Here is a 20283-nt window from a genome sequence, read left to right on the forward strand (position 1 = left end):
TAGGGAGGGTAAGAGCTGTGCTGACCAATCTGGATAACACAGTGGTTCCATGGATACATGTGGACAGGGAAATACCTTCCAAGATCTTTGGATGACCAAGTCTAATACCTAACCCGATTTCTGAAAGGGGCACTAGATACTCCTCTTTCGTTCGCTCTTTCCTCACTAATATATTCAAGGACAAGAAAAAACACCCAACCACTGAAAGAAGTGGCCTTTTCACAACCAACCTTTAGCTAAAATAAAAAATCAATAGAAACTCCTTAAGAAATTACATTTATTTTGTACAGTGTAAAAAAAGGAGAAACAGATTCAATCCATTGTCCTAAAAAGCAATGCCATAAATATGGAGGCTAGGATTAAATACAGGTTTCTATCACCAGACTGACAACAAAGAGCCTTTGCACACCAAGGGCAGTGGGCACAGAGATACATGTTACTTCTCCGTGGGCAGAGATACCCTACTTACTGACATGCTATGGCGGCGTAAAGGGCGGAAGCGCTCTCTCTCACTCATATATGTCAATGAATTCCATCCACTACCCAACCTACTTCCCATCCCCCCGTGTGCACAACGCACAGTGTCACGGCAGGGCACCTGTATTTCTTTGAACTTGAAACTCTAATCAGTGGGATTGCATCACTCTTGTTACTGTGAAATACATGTGGCTGTTAGTGATAAAAACTACAAAAATTATACCCAGTTGAAAGGTTTTGTTGCATGCCATTTTTCAAGATGGCGGATGGATGTCTAAATTGATCTCAACATCATTTTACTGGTGTCCCAAAGTTTCTCTAAATCAGCCAAATAAATATGAACTTGAAACAGCCGCCTCACATTATTCTAGCAGGAGATATGCTAGATTCCATTGTAATGCCACTTTGCCACATTGTTATTCATCACTTCTGATGAAAAGGTGGATTACCTCAAACTCACCCCAAAGAGAATGTTTATTGCATATGCTAAAAGGACATGATGCTGATGGCTCTGACTTACAGGTAATATTCTCCCTGGTCTATCTGTAAAGGACAAACATAGAATATGGCTTCCATAGTGACATCTGGGTTTCTGATTCTGGATAAGATGGAATAAGCACACTCCACCCTGTATCTTCCATCTAATGTAGCTATTAAACTTGGACAGAATGCATGGAGCAGCTACTTGAAGACCCTGGGAAGTAAACAGTATCAGGCAAGCTAGGGTCAATGACCAGAATGGGAAGTACCACCAAATCAGCAATCTTTCTTCTGCCAGCTTTCTTCTGCTACCCTCTGGCCTGACCTCCAGGCAGCCCAGAACATGTAAGTAAGCACTAGGATGTGGACAGAGAAACCTCCAAGAAAAGCTCTCATTTGGGCTCAAAGAGCAGTAAAGGGAAGGCCATGAAAAGGAAATCATGGGTTTCCTTTTCCACTCTTTTCTCTCACCCTTGCTCCAAAGCCATACAGTGGTAGCAGCAGTGGCACTGGGAGCTGAAAGGAGATTACAGGATGTAGGAGAACCTTCTCTGACTAAAGGACCTGGGGTCCCAAAAGAGTGGGACAAAGCCCTGTTGCTTTTTGTCTCTCTTTGTTCTCCTAATGGTTGGCACCAGATGGGACACAGCCACAGGAACAACAAAGCAGGGCAACTAAAGCCTCAGCTTTCTGGTCAGAGGATCAAAAGGGAAGGATCCATGGAAGCTGAAAGTTTCCTGGAGATCACAGAGTCTTGAGAAAGCAGACCCTTAAAATTATTTATGAATTCCTAGTCTTACCCTGAGCTCTGCATGGATGGAACTGACCTCACACAGCGTATACAGATTTTGAGAACTAAAGTATAACATAGACTATGACCCAGTCTGAAGCTAATATGGGACAGATCCAAATAGCACTGTCAATGCTTTGCAAACTCAACCAACCTTGGAATCACAAGCCATAAAAGCTTGGTCAGAACTTGCAACCAAAATCAAACACATCGATTTCCAAATATGCCAAAATATGCCAAATTTTCCAAATATGCCAAAATAAAATTATCAACATTTTTGCATAATTTATATAAGACCCAGATTTGCATAATAAAATAATCAAAATATCCAGGATACAATAAAAAATAACTTGGCATATGAACAACCAGAAAAATCTCAACTTGCATCCAATGTCTTAGATGCCACAGATATTAGAATTATCTAATAAGGTTCTGAAAGCAGCTTTTATAAAAATGTTCCAATAACTAAGTGAAAACACTTTTATAAAGACTTGAATAACAGAAAGCCTTAGTAAAGAAACAAGATGAAAAAAAATCATATAAAAATCCTAATTGAAAAATACAGTAACTAACAAAGATACTCTCTGGATGGGCTCAATAGCAGAATAAAGATGATAGAGAAAAAAGTGAATGAACTTGAAGTTAGATCAATGTAAACTGTGCAATTTGAAACACAGAGAAAAATTATTGAAACAAAATGAATAGAGCCTTAGATCCTGTGGTATATTAGAAAATGGTACAACATTTGTGTTATAAGAATCCCGGAAGGAAAGCAGAAAGAGAATGATGAAGAAAAAATAGTTGAAGAAATAATGAATGAAAACTTCCCAAATTACACCAAAGACAAACCTAGAGCTTCAAGAATCTCTGCCCCAACAGAATAAACGCAAAGAAATAACACTCAAACAAACAGATGACAGAAAACTAAGGACAAAAATAAATCCTTGAAAGCAAACCAGAGAAAAATGACTCATTATTTACAGGTTAATAACAATTCAAATGGCTCTCAATTTCTCATCATACAAGAAGGAAGTGAAACAGCATTTCTAAAGTACTGAAAGAAAATATTTGTCAGAATTCTGTAGCCATCAAAAATGTCCTTCATGAAGGAAGGTGAAATAGACATTCTCAGATGAAGGAAAATAGTATTTGTTACCAGAAGACTGCTCTAAAGGAACTGCTAAAGGAAGCTGTTCAGACAGAATGGAAATGATACCAAAGGGAAAGTTGGAACATCAAGAATGAAAATAGAACAATTGAAATGGGAAATATTAGGATCAATATAAAATACTATACTTCCATTGAGTTCTTTAAAATATGTCTGATGGATGAAAGCAAAAAGTTATAATATTATCTGATGGGGTTTTGTGTATATAGATGTAATACACAGTACAACTACAACAACAAAAATGGGGAATGTAAAAAGACCTATAGGTTGGTAAGGTTTCTATTTTACTGTTAAACAGACACATTATTGATTTAAGTAGACTTGAGAAGTTAACTATGTGCATTACAATCCCAAGGGTAGTAAGTTAAAAGACTATATAAAGATATATAATAAACACGACGGATAAGATGAAATATTAAAAATGTTCAAAATAACCTGAAAGAAGAACATAAAGAGGAAAGAAAATAACTACAACAGAGGAAACAGACAGAAAACAAAATGTTAGACCTAAGTCCAAATATATCAATAATTATATATAAATAGTCTTTTAATAGAGTTACATAGAATGGATATTTTTTAAGTAACCCCATTATAAGTGATCTACAAGAAAATTACTTAAAATTTAAAGATATAGTTTGGTTCAAACAAAAAAATGATGAGAAAAAAATGTATTTTTTTCTATGAAATCATTAATCCAAAAGAAAGCATGAATTGGTCTATTTACATCAGATCTAAAGCCAACTAGACTTTAGAACAAAGAAAACTACCAAGGATCTTAGGGGAAATATATGATAAAAAGGTCAATTCACCAGGAAAATGCAAGAATCCAAATGTATATATACTTAACAGAGTTTTAAAATACACAGAGAGAAATCTGACAGAATTAAAATAGACAAATCCACAATCAGAGTTGGAGACTTCAACACTCTTCTCATTGGAATGAGTAGAAGTAGGAGGCATAAAATCAGCAGGGATGTAGAAGAGCTAACACCACCATCCACCAAATGGCTCTACTGACAGAACACTATACCCATCAATAGCAGAATACCCATTCTTTTTAAGCTCATGTGGAACATTCACCAAGAAAGATCACATAAAACACACTTTAACCAATTTAAAAGAATTTAAATCATTCAAAGTAGGTTCTCTAACCATAATGAAATCAGACCACAAATCGATAATAGAAAGATAAAAGAAATATCTCCAAGTACTCGGAAATTAAGCAACGCACAATTAAGTGATCCGTGGGTCAATAAAGAAGTCTCAAGTGAAATGACAAAGCATTTTTACTGAATGAAAATGAAAATACAACATATCAACATTTGTAGAATGCAGCTAAAGCAGTGCTTAGAAGAAAATACACAGCATAAATGCTTATATTAAAAAATAAGATTCTATTGTGTATATATACCACAACTTCTTTATCCATTCATCTATCGAAGGACATTTTGGTTGTTTCCATGTCTTGGCCACCGTAAACAAAGCTGTTGTACACCTGAAATCTATGTAATTTTACTAACAATTGTCACCCCAATAAATTTAATTAAAAAAAATTTAAAAAAAAATAGTAAATTCTCAAATCAATAACCTAAGCTTCATCTTAAGAAGCCAGAAAAGAAGAGTAAAATAAACCCAAAGCAAGCAGAAAGAAAACAGAAAAATAAAGAAACCAAAAGATGATTCTTTGAAAAAAATCAGCAAAATGTACATGTAGTTAAGACTGACAAATAAAAAAGAAAGAAAACATAAATTACAAAATCAAGAATGAGAGAGAGGTCATCCATTCCCTGACCATGCAGGCATTAAATGGATAATAATGGAAAATTATGAACTCCACGTACATAAACTGAGCAATTCAGATAAATTAGACTAATTCCTCAAAAACTTTAAGCTGCCACAACTCACCAAAGATTACATAAATAATCTGAACAGACGTATAACTATTAAAGAAATTGAATTAGTCTTTAAAAACCTTTGGAAAAGAAATTCAGGCCCACATGGTTTCATTAGTGAATTCTACCAAGCATTTAAAGAAAAAACAACACCAATTCTATACAATCCCTTCCAGAAAACAAGAAAGATTTCCCCAACTCATTTTATGAAGCCAACATTATCCTGATCCTAAAAACAGACAAAAACAGTATAAGAAATCTATCCACTCACAAACATATACACAAAAAAATCTTCATAAAAATATTAGCAAATCAAATCCATCCATATATCTCAATGACACTAAGACTAAGTGAGATTTATCTTGGAATGCAGAGTGGCTGGTTCAATATTCTCAAATCAGTTAATGAAATCCACCATATCTACATATTGCGGGTTTGGTTCCAGACCACCGATCCAACAGTCTAAAGAAGAAAAATAACATGATTATACCAATTGATGCACAAAAAACATTTGGCAAAATTCAACATTCATTCATAATAAAATCTCTCATCAAATTACTAATAGAAAAGAACCTGAAAAGAAGGTCATATACAAAACACCTACAGATAACATTATACTTAATGGGGGAAACACTGAATTTGTCCCCCCTTAAGAGTGGGGACAAATCAAAGACGTTCTCTCACTCCTCCTAGTCAATATCCTACAAGAAGAACTAGCCAGTGCAATAACATTGCAGGATACAAAGTCAACATAGAAAAATAATGTATTTCTATGTAGCACCAACGAACAATTGGAAACTGAATTTTTTTAAAGATGCCATTAACGATAGCTCCCCAATTGTGTAAATCTAACAAAAATGTACAGAATCTGTTTGCTGAAAACTACAAAACACTGATGAAAGAGGTTAAAGATTAGCTAAATAAATGGAGAGACCATGTTCCTAGGTTGGAATCCATATTCATGGAAGCCAAAGTGCCTCCAAATTGGTGTACAGGTTCAGTACAATTCCAATCAAAATACTAGTAGGGCTTTTTTAAATAGACACAGACAAGCTGATCCTAAAATGTATATAGAAAAGCAAAACACTAGGATAGCCAAAGCAATTTTGAAAAAGATTTCATTTGGAGGAATCACATCACCTAATGCCAGTTTTAAGCCACAGAGGATAATTCTCAGATCTTGAAACCTCATGGAATTTGTCTGATTGGCTTTTGAAGGTTTTTAAGGCTGGTAGTTCCTTTCTTCCTTCCATTTTTTTCCATTGGAATGGGAATGCCTATAGCTGTTTTCATATGGCTGTCCAACCATTATATTTTGGAGGCAGAATACTTGTTTTCTAGTTTTACAGATCCACAGATGGAAGACATTTTGCCCCAGGATGTATTATATCCAGAGTCTTACCCATAACTGAGTTAGATGATGAAATTCGGGACTTCTGAGTTGATGATATTTAGATGAAATTTTGAACTTGAATTGGTGCTATAGGATGAAGACTTTTAAGGATGTCAGGATGGATGAATATATTTTCCATGTGGGATGGATGTGAATTTTTGAAAGCCAGAAAACAGACTATGGTAGTCTAAATAAGGACCCCCAAACATAGCCACACCTTAATCCCTGGAACCTGTGACTGTTGTTACCTTGTATGACAAAACGGACTTCACAGATGTGATTTAAGTTAAGGATATGGGGATGTGAGAACACTCTGTACAGGCATAGCTTGTTTTATTGTGCTTCACTTTATTTGTGCTTCACAAATAAAAGGTGCATTTTTTTACAAATTGAAGTCAAGACCCTCCCCCAGCAAAAATATTCTGACTCACTTTATTGCAATACTCACTTATTATGGTGGGCTGGAACTAAACCTGCAATAACGCTGAGGTCTGCCTGTATTATCCAAGAGGGCCCGGACTGTAATCTCATGGGTTCTTATAAGAAAAAGGCAGGTGGAGATTTGATGAAAGGAGAGGAAACAGGAGATCTGGCATGAGGAAGGGGCCGTGAGCCGAGGAATGTAGGCGGCCTCCATAAACTAGAAAATGCAAGGACCCAGATTCTTCTCTAGAGCCTCCAGAGGAACAAGCCTCCCTAACACCTTGACTTCAGTCCACTAAAACTGATTTCCGACTTTCAGCCTCCAAAAAAGGGGGAAAAAAGTTGTGTTCTTTCAAGCAACGAAGTTTGTGATAACGTATTATAGCAGCCATGGGAAATTAATATATATGGTTTCATTTCTCTTGGGTAGATACGTGCAAGTGGAATTGTTGGCTTATATGGATACTCTACATTTAACATTTTGAGAAAACCTGTCAAATTTTCAAAATCAAGAACTTTTATTCAGGAGCAACAGTGTCAAGAAAATAAAGACACAAGCTACAGATCAGGAGAAAGTATCCCATATCCAACAAGATATCCAGAATATATAAGGAACTCTTAAACTCAACAGTAAAACAATTAAACAATGTAGCCCAATTAAAAAATGGCTCAAACACTGATTATACTAAATGCTGGCAACAATATGGAACAATAGGAACCGTCGTTCATTTGCTGGTAGAACTGCAAATTTGTACAGCCACTTACGAAGACGGTTTTGCAGTTTCTTACAAAACTGAACATACTCTTTCCACACGATCCAGCATTAAAACTCCTTGGTATTTACCTAAAGGATTTGAAAATTTATGTCCACATGAAAACCTGCACATAGATGTTTATAGCAGCTTTACTAATAATTGCCCAAACATGGAAGCAAACAAGATGTCCTTCAGTAGGTGAATGGATAAACTATGGTACATCCAGACAATGGAATATTGTTAAGCACTAAAAGGAAATTAGCTATCAAGCCACAGAAGAACCTGAAAAATGTATCACTAAGTGAAAGAAGCCAATCTGAAAAGGCTACATACTGTATGATTCCAACTATATGACATTCTGGAAAAGGCAAAACTATGGAAACTGTAAAAGATCGGTGTTTGCCAGGGATTGGGGGGAAGAAGGTTCACCAACTGTAACAAATGCACTCTGGTGGGGAATGTAGAAAATGGGGAAGGCTATGCATGTGTGTGGGGCTGGGGGCTATGCATGTGTGCACGAGTACGTGGGAAATGTCTGCACCTTCACTCAATTTTCCTGTGAACCAAAAACTGCTTTAAAAAAATAAAGCCTATGGGATTAAACTTCACAAGAAAGGCTATACAGAGGACAAGTTAGCATATGATGAGCTGTTCAACATCATTAGCCATTATGGAAATACATATTAAAACCACAAGATACCACCACTACACACCCATTACAATGGCTAAAATTAAAAAGACTGACAATGCCAAGTGCTTGCAAGGATGCAATTTGGTGGTTTCTTACAAACTGAATATACTCTTATCACACAATCCAGAATTAAGAACCTCATACTCGTATAAAACTGGTTGGAATGATAAATGGTACAGCCATTCTGGGAAACACTTTGGCAGTTTGTTTTAAAGTTAAACGTACACTTACCCTATAATCCAACAATTCTATTTCTAGGTATTTGCCCTAGAGATATTAAAACTTATGCCCATACAAACTTCTATACAAATGTTTTTATCTGCTCTATTGAATCACCCCAAACTGGAAGCAACCTAAATGCCATTAAACAAGTGAATGGGTAAACAAAGCATAGCACATCCATAAAATGCCATAATATTCAGCAATAGAAAGGACTGAAATATTGATACACATGATAACCTGGATGGATCTCAAGGGAATTACACTGAATGAAAAAAGCCAGTCTCAAAGGTTATATACTGTATGATGCCATTTACAAGATATTCTTACAAAGACAAAATTATACGAAGAGAGAACCAATCAGTGACTTGTCAGGGGCTAGGGAAGTTAAGGGTGTGGGAGGGTATGATTGCAAAGTAAGAGCATGAGCGAATTTTGGGTGTATTAAAACTGTTCTGTATCCTGATTTCAGTAGTGGTTGCATGACTCTACATACATGTTGAAATCATGGAACTGTGCGCACACACACACACACACACACACACACATCAATTTTTCTGTAAGTTCATTTTTAAAAGTAAAATTTAAAAAAAGGATATTTGGACAATTAAAATTACTTCTGGGGGAGGGGAAAGGTAGAAAAGAGTAAAGGGGGTCAAATATATGGTGACAGAAGGAGGTTTGACTTTGGGTGGTGAACACACAATGTCATATATAGACGTTGTATTATAGAATTGTACACTTGAAGTCTATATAATTTTACTAACCAATGTCACCCCAATAAGCTTAGTTAAAAAAAAGAAAAATAATTACTTCTGCATCTCAGTGGGACCACATACTTGAAGCATTTTCCTGTAATAGAAAATGGCCAGAAGAAATGCTAGGTATGCAACTGGATTTCTCTACTAATCTTGAGGACATCAATTCAATGCCCCACCACCTGTGCCCAAATTGTTTGAGTTACTTGAATACTATTATGATGAGAGGGGGGCTGCAAAGATTAAGATTAGCTATACCTTTCCCCTTAGAAATGTTCCTTTCTTCCTTTTAGCAGCACTTCTGGATCTCATGCTTTCCTTACTGATACCTCCCTGCGTTGGAAATCCACCATCCTGCATTCTGACCCACTCGCTCCTTCCTTCAGATGGCTGGGACTCAGTTTTTTAGCTCTCTTACATTCCCCCTCATCAAGTAGGTCATTACTTCCCTCCACTGCTCAGTTGCAACACTTGACTGGAGCAACAAATTCTCCCACATGACAAGGCGTTATGATCTAGGGAAGACAGCTGTGCCTTGTCTTTTGCAAACTAAGGCATCACGGAGGGAATAGGCCAGACATACGTATTTCCTACCTTTGAAAGATACATTAATTTTTATATCGTGTAGTTTGGCATGGTTGGGTAAACCTAGGATACTAGTTTTCAAATATTGCAAGTGATTTCTATTCTTAGAGGCTATTGATTTGAATACAAAACCAAGCAGTGTTTATATCTGAGACATTTCTCTAGGGGAAACAATGTGTAATGGAGGGGAAAGCACTGAGCTAAGAACCCAACAATTCAATAGCATTCTCGCCCTCATGCTACCACTTCTCACTCGGCTGTGCCACTGGAAGTCAGTCGTCTTCCTGTTTCTTCCTACTCTATAGATGAGGAAGGGCCAGAAATGCCCGCGACTTTGCATTAGACACATTTCCCAATGATATTCAATAAAACGCATGCGTATCAAGTCAAATAAAAAATAATTTAAGTACAAATGCATACCGTATAAACTATAAAGTGCTATGCAAACTTAGGGTACTAATTTTAAAGTTCCTGACAAAACACTGTATCGAATCAATGGTGATTCCTTGTTTTCCACCCCCTTGGTATGTAGACTGGTCACCTCCAAGGAACTCGAAGGTTCCCCATTGTTGTTCAGGGCATAGATCTACACCTGGCATCCATCTTTTACAGTGGTGACAGCCAACAGATTTAATAAGGGAATCTGAGAGTCTATGCCTCATGATTTAATAGAATTTTGAGATTTTCGCTTGAAAACTCACAGATGGTGGGTGGCACTCATAAAACCTAAGTTATAACATTGGGAGGAGGGAGGCCAGGAGGATTCAGCCTGTGAATGCTCAGGTATACTCAGACATGCATGCAATTAATTAAAGGCCAATAACCTCTGAAAGAGCTCGTTTTGATGTTAGACCAGAGACTGAAGCATAGGGACTTATGTCCCATGTGTGACAATATCCTGCCAGTTGATGAGGGCCAGAGTGAGTGGCAGCTTCTCCGGGATTTTATATGGAATCCTGGCCATTGTAACTTCTGTCTCTCTGTCCTCCCTGGGCACGGGGCCGTGTTTGTATGTTATGTAATCTTTCTGTGCTGCCTTCCCCTTTATTCAGTCCATGCCAAGAGCCAAATAAAAGAATCCATATGTGATTACAGCTATAAAACCAAAAGGAAAATATTAGACAAAAATATAACATTTGGGGGTTTCTAAGTTTGTTTTACCTTTAATGCTAGGCAGACAGTTTACACAAATCATTTTGCTGCAAAGTAAAGAATAATGAGTTAAATGTGTTCCCTGTCACCATCAATCATGTACATTTGCCTTTGATTGACCAAACACATAAGACACATGAAATGACTTTCTAATCATGTTAGAGGGAGGGAGGGAAAAGGGGAGAAGATGGGGAAGAGGAATTTCAACCTTTTTCATTTTGTTCTGAAATTCCATTGACATTTTCTGGCAAACTTCTAACATGCTGTATGGGCTTCTCTTTGCTAATAATGTTTGCCTTGAGAATTTGTAAAGGTCTGAGAACTCTTTAATTCAATGTTCTAGAAATTACCAGGGCCAGAGGGGAACAGAATCCCTGTTAATGGTTCATGGATTAATTCTCTCTTCATTTGAAAACGTTTCCAGGGAAGTTGCTTTCCTTTCAGGTGGGCATTTGTCATCTTGGGCAGACTGGGTGGCACTGGGGGGAGGCAGGCAGAGCTGCTGATCTAAGGAGATTCAAGTAGGAAGAAAAGACGACGGCACAATATCGTAGACCCAAGTGGGATATGGGATACTGAGGTTTAGCAAATTCATTTCAATGTCTGGGTGTTTATTTTGATTTGTGAATTTAAACAACACACTGACTGGATTTTCTGGCAGTCAAAATGGTTTATAACCAAATCTAACCAGCCTCCATGCATCCTCGCCAAGGATTATAAAGCTTTGAATTTCAAGTTTCTATATGGAGTCAAAGCCCTTGTATTTGGCAAGGAAACCACGTACAGTAGCAAAAGAAGAAGTTTTCAGCACCCAAATCACCCCAAATGGTAACTTGCTGGTCCCGGCCCCACCCAGCTGTCTATATTAAAGACAGGCCAGGCTAGGCTGAGGCCAATTTATTTTTTTATTTATTTAACATGCATTTATGAGGCTATTACGAGTCAGGTGCTGTTCTAGGCACTGGGGATTTAGCAAGCAGCCCTGGCCTTCAAAGTGTTGATTATACTGTCTCAGGAGAAAGAGTCAATAACAAAAAATGTCACGAGAAAGACGAAGCCCGGAGAGCAGGTAAGGGTGTGGCTCTATGAGGTGTGGAGGAGAGAGTGATGCAATTGTTTAAAATGCAGTTGATGTGTTTTTCACACGGAAACTTTATTCACCCACGAAGCCAAGGAGAACATCTAGACCTTTCCTAGAGAATGGTGAATTCGCACTTCTGCTCCCTGTAGGGGGCCTGAGAAGCCCCAAAGAACTCTTTGAGCTTGGTCACTTTCATCTTGATTTTCCTATAAATTGCCAGGAACTCTGATGAATCCTAAAGCACCCCCCTTATTAGAGATATGCCATCTTCATAGTCTGGAGAACTCAACGTTTTGGAGAGGTCAATATTCCCCAAGAGAGCTCAGAAACAGACCCAGACATACATGGTCTCCTGATAAGATGATAATAATAATAATAATAATAATGAAAACCAGGAGCACCTGAGGCAATGATAATGTACTGTTTCTTAATCTGGGTCCTGGTTACAAGGGAGTGTTGACTTTGTGAATATTTAAAAGCTATCCATTTATTAATGCACACTTTTATGTTTGTAACTTATACTTCAATTAAAGGTTGGTTTTTCATGGCTTTCTAGAAACGTAATTCTAATGTTTTAGAGAAAGGTCTCACTGAGAAATTAACAGTGAGCAAAGACCTGAGGATTTGATGGATGGAAGCCACGCAGCTACCTAGGGGAAGAGGGTTCCAGCCAGAGGGACTAGCAAACACGAAGCCCCTAGACCAGCCAAAGGGTGTGTGGCTGATATAAAGAGCAGAAGACCACTTGTGAGATGAGGCCGGTGAGGTCACAGAAACCCGCTTGCATAGGATCTATAGATCTTTGTAAGGACTTTATCCGGGTAAGATAAGAAGCCATGGAGAGCTATATGCAGGGGTAACAAGATTCAGTTCATGCTTCAGAAGGATTGTTCTGGGTGGTTTATTGAAGACAGAGCAGAGGGCAGGGAGGGGTAAGATCAGAGCATGGAGACCAGTTCGAAGGCTGGTTCAATATTCTAGGAGATACAAGGATGGTGGTTTGGAACTGATAGTAAGCACGGAGGTGGTGAGGAGTGCGCAGATTCTGGGCATATTTTGAAAGTCGAACCAAGAGGATTTCCTGCTGAATTAAATGTGGTGCACAAGAAAAAGAAAGGAGTCAAGGATGACTCCAATGTTTTTAGTCTAAGCAATGGGAAAGATGGCATTGGCAACAGTGCAATGTGGGAAGAACAGGTTTTTGGTCAAAGCACAGGACTTCTATTCTGGATATGCTAAGTCTGAGACGGGATGAGACATTCAAGGAGAGATGCTGAGTAGCAGTTGAATAGATGATACTGGCTTCAGGGGAGAGATTCTGGGTGGAGACGTAAATGGGTGTCATCTGCGTATCTAGAACTTATGTGAATGAGATTGCCAAGGAAAGGAGTCTAACTACTGGGAGCCACTCTCCACTGGTGAGGGACATCTGTAGAAGTCACTGTCAGGACACCATCTGTGATTAAGGCAGCATCGCTCATGGGTATGGAATTAGCACAAGCTTTCATCTCACCACCTAACTCACACCACATGTGTTTACTTTGTCAGACAAGCCCTTTACTCTGGCACCATAAGTGTTCCCTCCTGGAAGTAGAAAGCAACCCTGATCCCTGCCTTATCAGTTGGGGCGCTGGCCCCCTTTAAGAAATCCTGTCACCCACCTCGCCCAGTCCACACAGAGTTGAACCCTGCTTCCAGTGTGCCTCCCTCACCTGGATGAACACCTCTGGCCTGCAGACCTTACACCCATTAGCCAATAAAAATGGCTTGTTGTCTTCCAGAAGTACCTACCTAAGCCAATTCGCTCTACCCCGCAAATACAGCAGTGTGTGATGACAATTCCTTCTTGGGAGCCAAATTAATTTTCCCACCTGAGTCATGCCTGCCTAGGCTAACTCCCCTTCTGTCTTGATACAGTAACTTCTGCCCTTGAAGAGATGACCAGAGAGAAAGGCCAACAAGACTCACAGGCTGGGGCTGTGTAAACATGTGCCCACCTATCCCAATCTGAACAGAAGCTTCCTGAAGCTCCTCAGTGCCTCCTAGACACAAGGATGAGTCTGACTAGCACACTGTCTGGAATACGGTAGGTACGCGGGGATTCTCCAATGAATCAATAGTTTCCATGAAATAAACTATAGAAAGCTAAGATTTGTGCTAATGTGATGGCACTAGCTAAGGCTCCCTCTTATCACTGATCCTATTTCCTCTTGGTAGACCCAAGGACACATCTGGAACCAATTTGCCTGGGTTTGAACAACTGAGTTTGTCATTTCAACATTATGTCTTCAAGGAGGTTGCTGAACTTCTCTTACAATCCACAGTGTCTGCCACTGTAAAGTAGGGCTAATAATAGCGCTAAGTTTGGGTAGGGTCATTGTGAGAATTATGAGATAATTCATATAAAGCACTTAGCATAGGGCTTGGCACATAGTTAGGACCCAATATCTTTCAGCGATTATCAAAGATTCTTGATTTATATTTTCAAATCCTAAACCATGTTTTTGTGCATGCATCTATATATACAAACATACATATGCACATAAACATAACCCAAAATAAAGGGTATTAAAAATGATTCCCTTGGCTACATTATTGCCAGAATTATGTATTGCTGACAGTTTATCTCAACATGGTAATAACAATAATGAACAACTGGTTTTTATGGCCAGCAAAGTCCACCTCAGCCAAGACACAATCTGAATAACACGGGCCTGATTTTCATAGTGCTTCCTCATTCACAATTGAAAATGTGACTCAAAACACTGTGTTGTGATCAATATTAAGTAACATTTCACCCACAATTCCCAATCTTATAAAATAGGGAAAAATCTAAAAAAGTACATCACATATTTTCTCCATTTTCCTAACTGATTTATTCAACCAAGAAATAATTATGGAATGCACGTCATGCTCCAGGCTGTGAGAGAGAGAGAGAGAGAGAGAGAGAGAGAGAGAGAGAGAGAGAGAGAAAGAGAGAGAAATTGTAGATTAGCAGAGGTGAAATAGTTGGCAATCCTGAGAATGGTTTAAATGTGCTCAATTTGAAGACTTAGTGTAGACCAAAAAGAAATTTTAAGAATTAATCCCCCTGTAAACACACACAACACCCACACACACAATTTACCATGTCCAAGGACAGCTAATCCTAGTAAGAATAATAGCACAATTCACAAAAACAGCAGGTCAAACCCCAACTTGAAACCAGATATGTTGGAGGGAAAGCTAAGTATTGCATGGTAAGACTCTAACACACATACACACACACACACACACACACACACACACACACACACAATCAATGGATCTTAAATTACATGCGAGTGAAGAAACCAAGTAGAGAATAAGTGTGGCCACTTATTCAGAGACGAGGTGATGGCAGGTAGGTTAAGTAAGTTCATCATCTTGGAAGGAATTAGGAAGATTCTCACTTGACAGGACAGGCGGGTGGTAGGAGATCAGATAGTGGTACATGAACAGTATGTTCCAGGTCTGGTTGATGATGTAGATGCTGATAAGTCACAGAACATTCGCCTCCCAGTCTTTAAAGGAACTCAAGCGCAAAATTGGATGCTGCTGGACAAAATACTTAACCCATCATAGCAACAAGCCACTGGGCCAGAGGACCACGGAGTGTCCACCCTGAGCCTCTTTCACAAAGGTATTGGCTATCAAATTAGCATGGATGTGTTAAACAAATCCCAGCACACCAACACACACACATTGTAGAATGCATGCCTTGAAGGTTAAGTGGAACAAATTAAGGGCACGTAGCCAGAAAAAAAAGTCTTGAACAGTAGTTAGAAACCTTACAAAAATTCATTAGCCTCAAAGACGTGGGCTGAAAATATAGATTCCCAAAATTTTAGATCAATTCAGAGATGACATATCCAATATGGGAGCGAGGCTTTCAGGCACAATAAGTTGGGGCTGTAGGGTGAGGGGACAAGCAAGGGCTCCGCCATATTTCCTGGTTCCTCTGGGTTAGCTCGCTTTTGTAACTGCTCTATACCAGTAGTTCCTCTCTCTTTGGTTGAGCTTTCTCACCCTCACTTTCAGTCTTGACTTAAAAAGACTAGCCTTTCTGCTTCTGCCTATGATATATCATCACTGTTTCAGTCATATTCCCCTTTCTTCTTCTTTCAGTATGGACAGAGTCCAGTGCATTCTGCTGAACCAAGAATCAAACACTGTACCTGCCCAGGGCAAGGGACAGGGAGAAACACGAAATGTTCTCAAGTGGTCAAATGCTGCCAAAGCCCCATCCCATCTCCCTCCATCCTAATACGTCTGCCTGACCCCACTGAAGTGCTGATGAATTCTCTGTCACAGGTCATGGGGGACACTTAAGAAGGAAGTAATTTCTGTAAACAATAATCCATTTATAGATTTCCTTTTCCATCTGCCCCCAAATAAAAACAAGGACTTTGTGACCCCTGGAATGGTCCAAGGAGAGCATCATTATGGTGTTCTTTATGACCCAATAGAGATGAGGATCTGAGATTTGCAGGGTATTTGCCCAGAGATGACACTCTCAAATGGAGAACATGTGCTTAAGATTGTCCCTTTTTAAATGAAAAAAAATATACGATGAGAAGCCTTGATATTTCCAGGTCATGCGCCTGGTGAATTCCAGCACAAAGACCACCTGAATGGCATAAGTCTATACGCAGAGAGCTCCCTCCAAACACAGAGGAGTTGGCCCCGGACAGAAATAACATGGTAACATAACCCTGGGAGGGAAATGTGTTTTCAGTTACGCCAGGGCTAGCCAGGCCTCTCCCACAGGCTCTTCCTAAATGGGAACTTGGCAGTGGGATTGGCTGGGCTGGAAGGGATGTCCTTGGCTGCAGAGGTGAGGCACTTCAGGGTCTTGAGGGAAATTGGACAGAAGTTCTTTCTCTCTGCTGGTAATAACATTGAAGAATCAGCATCACATCCATTTTATTCATTTGCCTGACAGGCGGCTCTAGTTTCCATGCAGGCACCACAAAATCAAAACATACGCATGTCACGTGCCCCATGTGAGGTAGGGCCCTGCCAAGGCTGTGTTACATCGACATGAGGAAGCTGAGCCCAGGTCCTCAGACCGAAGCCACCAGAGCTTGGTTGAATGAGCCAGAGGACCTCCTAGTCCTTTCTCCTGGGTCTGGACTCCTTGTGTTGAATATAAGAGCTCTGGGAGACACAGGCTTACATCGGGCTTTTTGGTGTGTCTCTAAGTCCAGCGCCACGGACCTCCCTGCCTCCTCCATTTTGTCTACATCCAGGCAGCGGAATAGCAGCCTGGATTAAAGAAGCCATGTAAAGGAATGCAAAGTCCTCATTTGTGAGCTGGGTCTGAGCCAGAAGGGCAGTGCAGTTGGGGTCTTTGGGCACACTACAAGACCCCAACTACAGAAATGACTAGAAGAATATTTTAATCAAGGCATCTACTGCTAAAGTGATGGAAACAACTCAAAAACAATTTGCTCTTTTACGTAATGTTAATTACACATTGGCTAAATAATGTACATGAGGGGGGTACAGCAGGTAAGGACCTAGAAAGGTATCCTTCTCTGAATGACACCACTTGGGAAGGGCCAGCGTGAGCACAAACACAGAGGTGGTCCATCAGCCATCCCTCTCACGGCTTCCAGGGCCATGGCCTCCTCCCCCAAGGGCCTTATTCTCATGGTGGATACAGCAACAATGGCAGCAAAAGCCTGGACATCTCAGACCTTTGATTTTAGAGCTTCTGGCCCCCTCTGCATGACTTCCTGGTAACTCATTAATTTCCCGCCTCAACCACTACTCATGCAGGAAGTGAAATGTGAGTAAAGGAATATCAGGGAGGAGGCTGTAAGCCCAGATCCTGAGCTGATGGCCATGAAGGCCAAATCAGAAAGACCCAAACTAGATGGGTTTGACTGCACTGGTTTCCACTTTGACTGTCTAGGCTGAGAGCCATCCAAGGATGAGGACTTTTATCCTCATTCGCATTCTCCTGCACAAGAGCCCTCTTAGTAGGAGCCTGGACCCTCAACCCAGCGTCCTAGAAACACGCCTGCCCTGGCCTGTGTGGAAAGAGGTGGGTCTTCCTTTATCTGAGCTGGTCCAGCAGGCAGGGGCCACTTTAGAGCGGCTGCCCAGGCAGCTCTGCAGGGTGAACTAGCTGACAAGGAGATGAGCATATCCAGACGGCCTGTCTCACGGTGGAAAGGGCGCCGCTGCCGAGGGCTCCGTTCATCCTCTCACTCTCCATTCAAATAACCGTGGCATGTCAGCCCTGCTGGCCTCCTTGATTGTGCAGAAATAAATAAATGAATTATGTTGTTGGGGTTTGGGCTTCAGCACAAACACATGGTCTGCATTTATCCACACAGTGAGAGGTCCACCAGCCACTTGATGTAAAAGAGCAAAATGATAATTCTTTTCTTTAGGCACTCTGGTGCCATATGGAATGTATATAAATCATATTTTTGTTTTAACAGCGGAGGCTTTGTTGATAGATAAACATGTGGTTTATCTAAAAAAAGAGAGGATTGTGCTTTGAACAATCATTTAATGGCCGTGGATGTGCCAAATAAAAATAAAAACATAATTTTGAAAGAAGTTGGCCTCTTGCCCAAATCTGTAACAAGGAATTTCTCCTTAACCAAAGTGGTTAAAGCCCGTCGATCTGTTTTGAGTTTAAGCTGTGCTCTCTACTCAACCCCACGACAAATTGAATCCGGGGCTAATGTGCTCTAATAGGACAAGACGTTACCTTTATGAATGACCTCATGGAGAAGAGGTTGGCGAGCATGGTGGAGAGGCCCTGAGCCAGGCAGCTCTGGGCTATGAACCCCAGCTTCAGCTCTGCAAGGCAGATTGCATCATCACCCTCTTTCCAGTTCCAGCTTGGGATGTTTAGCAGATGGGCCTGTAGGAAGAAAAACAGGTATGAGACCTTACTTTGTTAAATGTTCAATTGTTTAAAATCTCCTCTGGGAAATGCAACATTGCCCAACTGCTCAGGGTCATCCAGGTTTGTCCTTTCTTTGCCTTGCCTGGGCCTGGTGTCCCATGTTTCACTCAATTCTTGTCTTCATCAGACTTCAGTCTCTCTGGAACGTTGCTTCTGCACCTACCAAGCCCAAGGCCTCCCCTCCGATTTGTCCTTTAGCCAAATCAAGTCCAGAGGGGAACCTCCCCTTGTGACAGACACATCGGCCCATGCTAGTAGGATGTCTGGCTAGGCCGTTCATTAATTGGCTCCTCAAATAGACGCTAAAACTATTAGACTATCACATTTCTTTTGTTACCTGCCTTCTCCATACTCCAGATCAGTGGTTCCCAAGCCCAAGCAGGCATCTGACTCACCTGGAGGGTTTGAACACATATGTTGCTGGCCCCTCCCCCAGTTTCTGATTCAGTGGGTGTGGGGTGAGGCTGGAGAATCTGCATTTCTAACGAGTTGATGCTGAGCTGCTGAGCTGGGAACCACACTCTCAGGAGCACTACCCTAAATCATCAGGCAACTCACAGTGTAGACACGTTACAACCTCTTGCAGGTGGACTGATCCTATTCAACAGTTAGGTCGGATACTGAGATTAGGGCCCAGAGGAAAGCTCATCCAATTATTTTTAAGTGGCATGAAGTAGAGACATCCTGGATAAAAGCATCAAGATTCACAAAGTTCTCCAGACTTGGAAAAATGGGCAAAACCAACCAGAAAAGATTGAAAAGGCCTTAATGTCAAGTACGGCATTTAGGTTAAGAAAAATCAATTACATAAATTCAAAATGAGAAGACCTAACTTGGCAGCAGATGTGAGAAGAAAGCGGGAAAAACAAACCCTTAGGTGTGTGGGTAACTAAAACCCAAAGAGAGGCCAACCATGTGACAAATTATAGAGAAAACCAAAGCTTGCTTGTTACAAATCATCTCCAGATCAAGGGAAATGAATGTTTCATTCTGTTGTGAACTGGTCAGGCTAGTACCAGAGTACCTGTTCCAGTCATAAGAGTCAAAATTAAGAAGGGAAGCTGATAATTTGAATAACTCCCCGAGAAAAATGGCAAGCGCAAAGAGAGATGTGGGTTCTGGAAAACATTTTGAGGAACAATTAAGAGAGCCAGCAGCATTTGGCCTGAAGGAGGGAGATGAGGAAGATGGGAAAGTTACCTCTGAATGTCTAGGTGCTGCTGTGATGAAGAGATTAGGCTCGTCTGGCTTTGTTCCAGGGGCCAAAATTAGGACAGACTGGAGTACGTTACAAGAAAGCTTTTTTTTTTTTTTGCTTGTTTATAAAGGATATCTCTAAATATGCAATTGGTGTAATAAATGAAGGAGGCAGCCTCCAAAAATACAAAGTTTGTCCCTAAAACTCAGTCAGTACTTCTCCAAGTCTTGGTAGAAAGACTTTTTGTTTTACATGGGAGGTTGGATGAGAAT

General features: G+C 40.2%; 1 protein-coding gene across 36 annotated transcripts in view; it reads right to left on the reverse strand.

Annotated features, from left to right (window-relative positions):
* Positions 1-20283, reverse strand: part of KCNMA1 (potassium calcium-activated channel subfamily M alpha 1) — a 715366-nt gene that overhangs the window by 186891 nt on the left and 508192 nt on the right. For all 36 annotated transcript variants that reach the window (XM_074339646.1, XM_074339645.1, XM_074339641.1 and 33 more), the window contains one exon: positions 18613-18768. In XM_074339646.1, coding sequence (XP_074195747.1) covers positions 18613-18768 — 156 coding nt within the window. The remainder of the gene's footprint in view (positions 1-18612; positions 18769-20283) is intronic.

Source organism: Rhinolophus sinicus, linkage group LG07, assembly GCF_036562045.2.
Source record: "Rhinolophus sinicus isolate RSC01 linkage group LG07, ASM3656204v1, whole genome shotgun sequence".
NCBI lineage: Eukaryota > Metazoa > Chordata > Mammalia > Chiroptera > Rhinolophidae > Rhinolophus > Rhinolophus sinicus.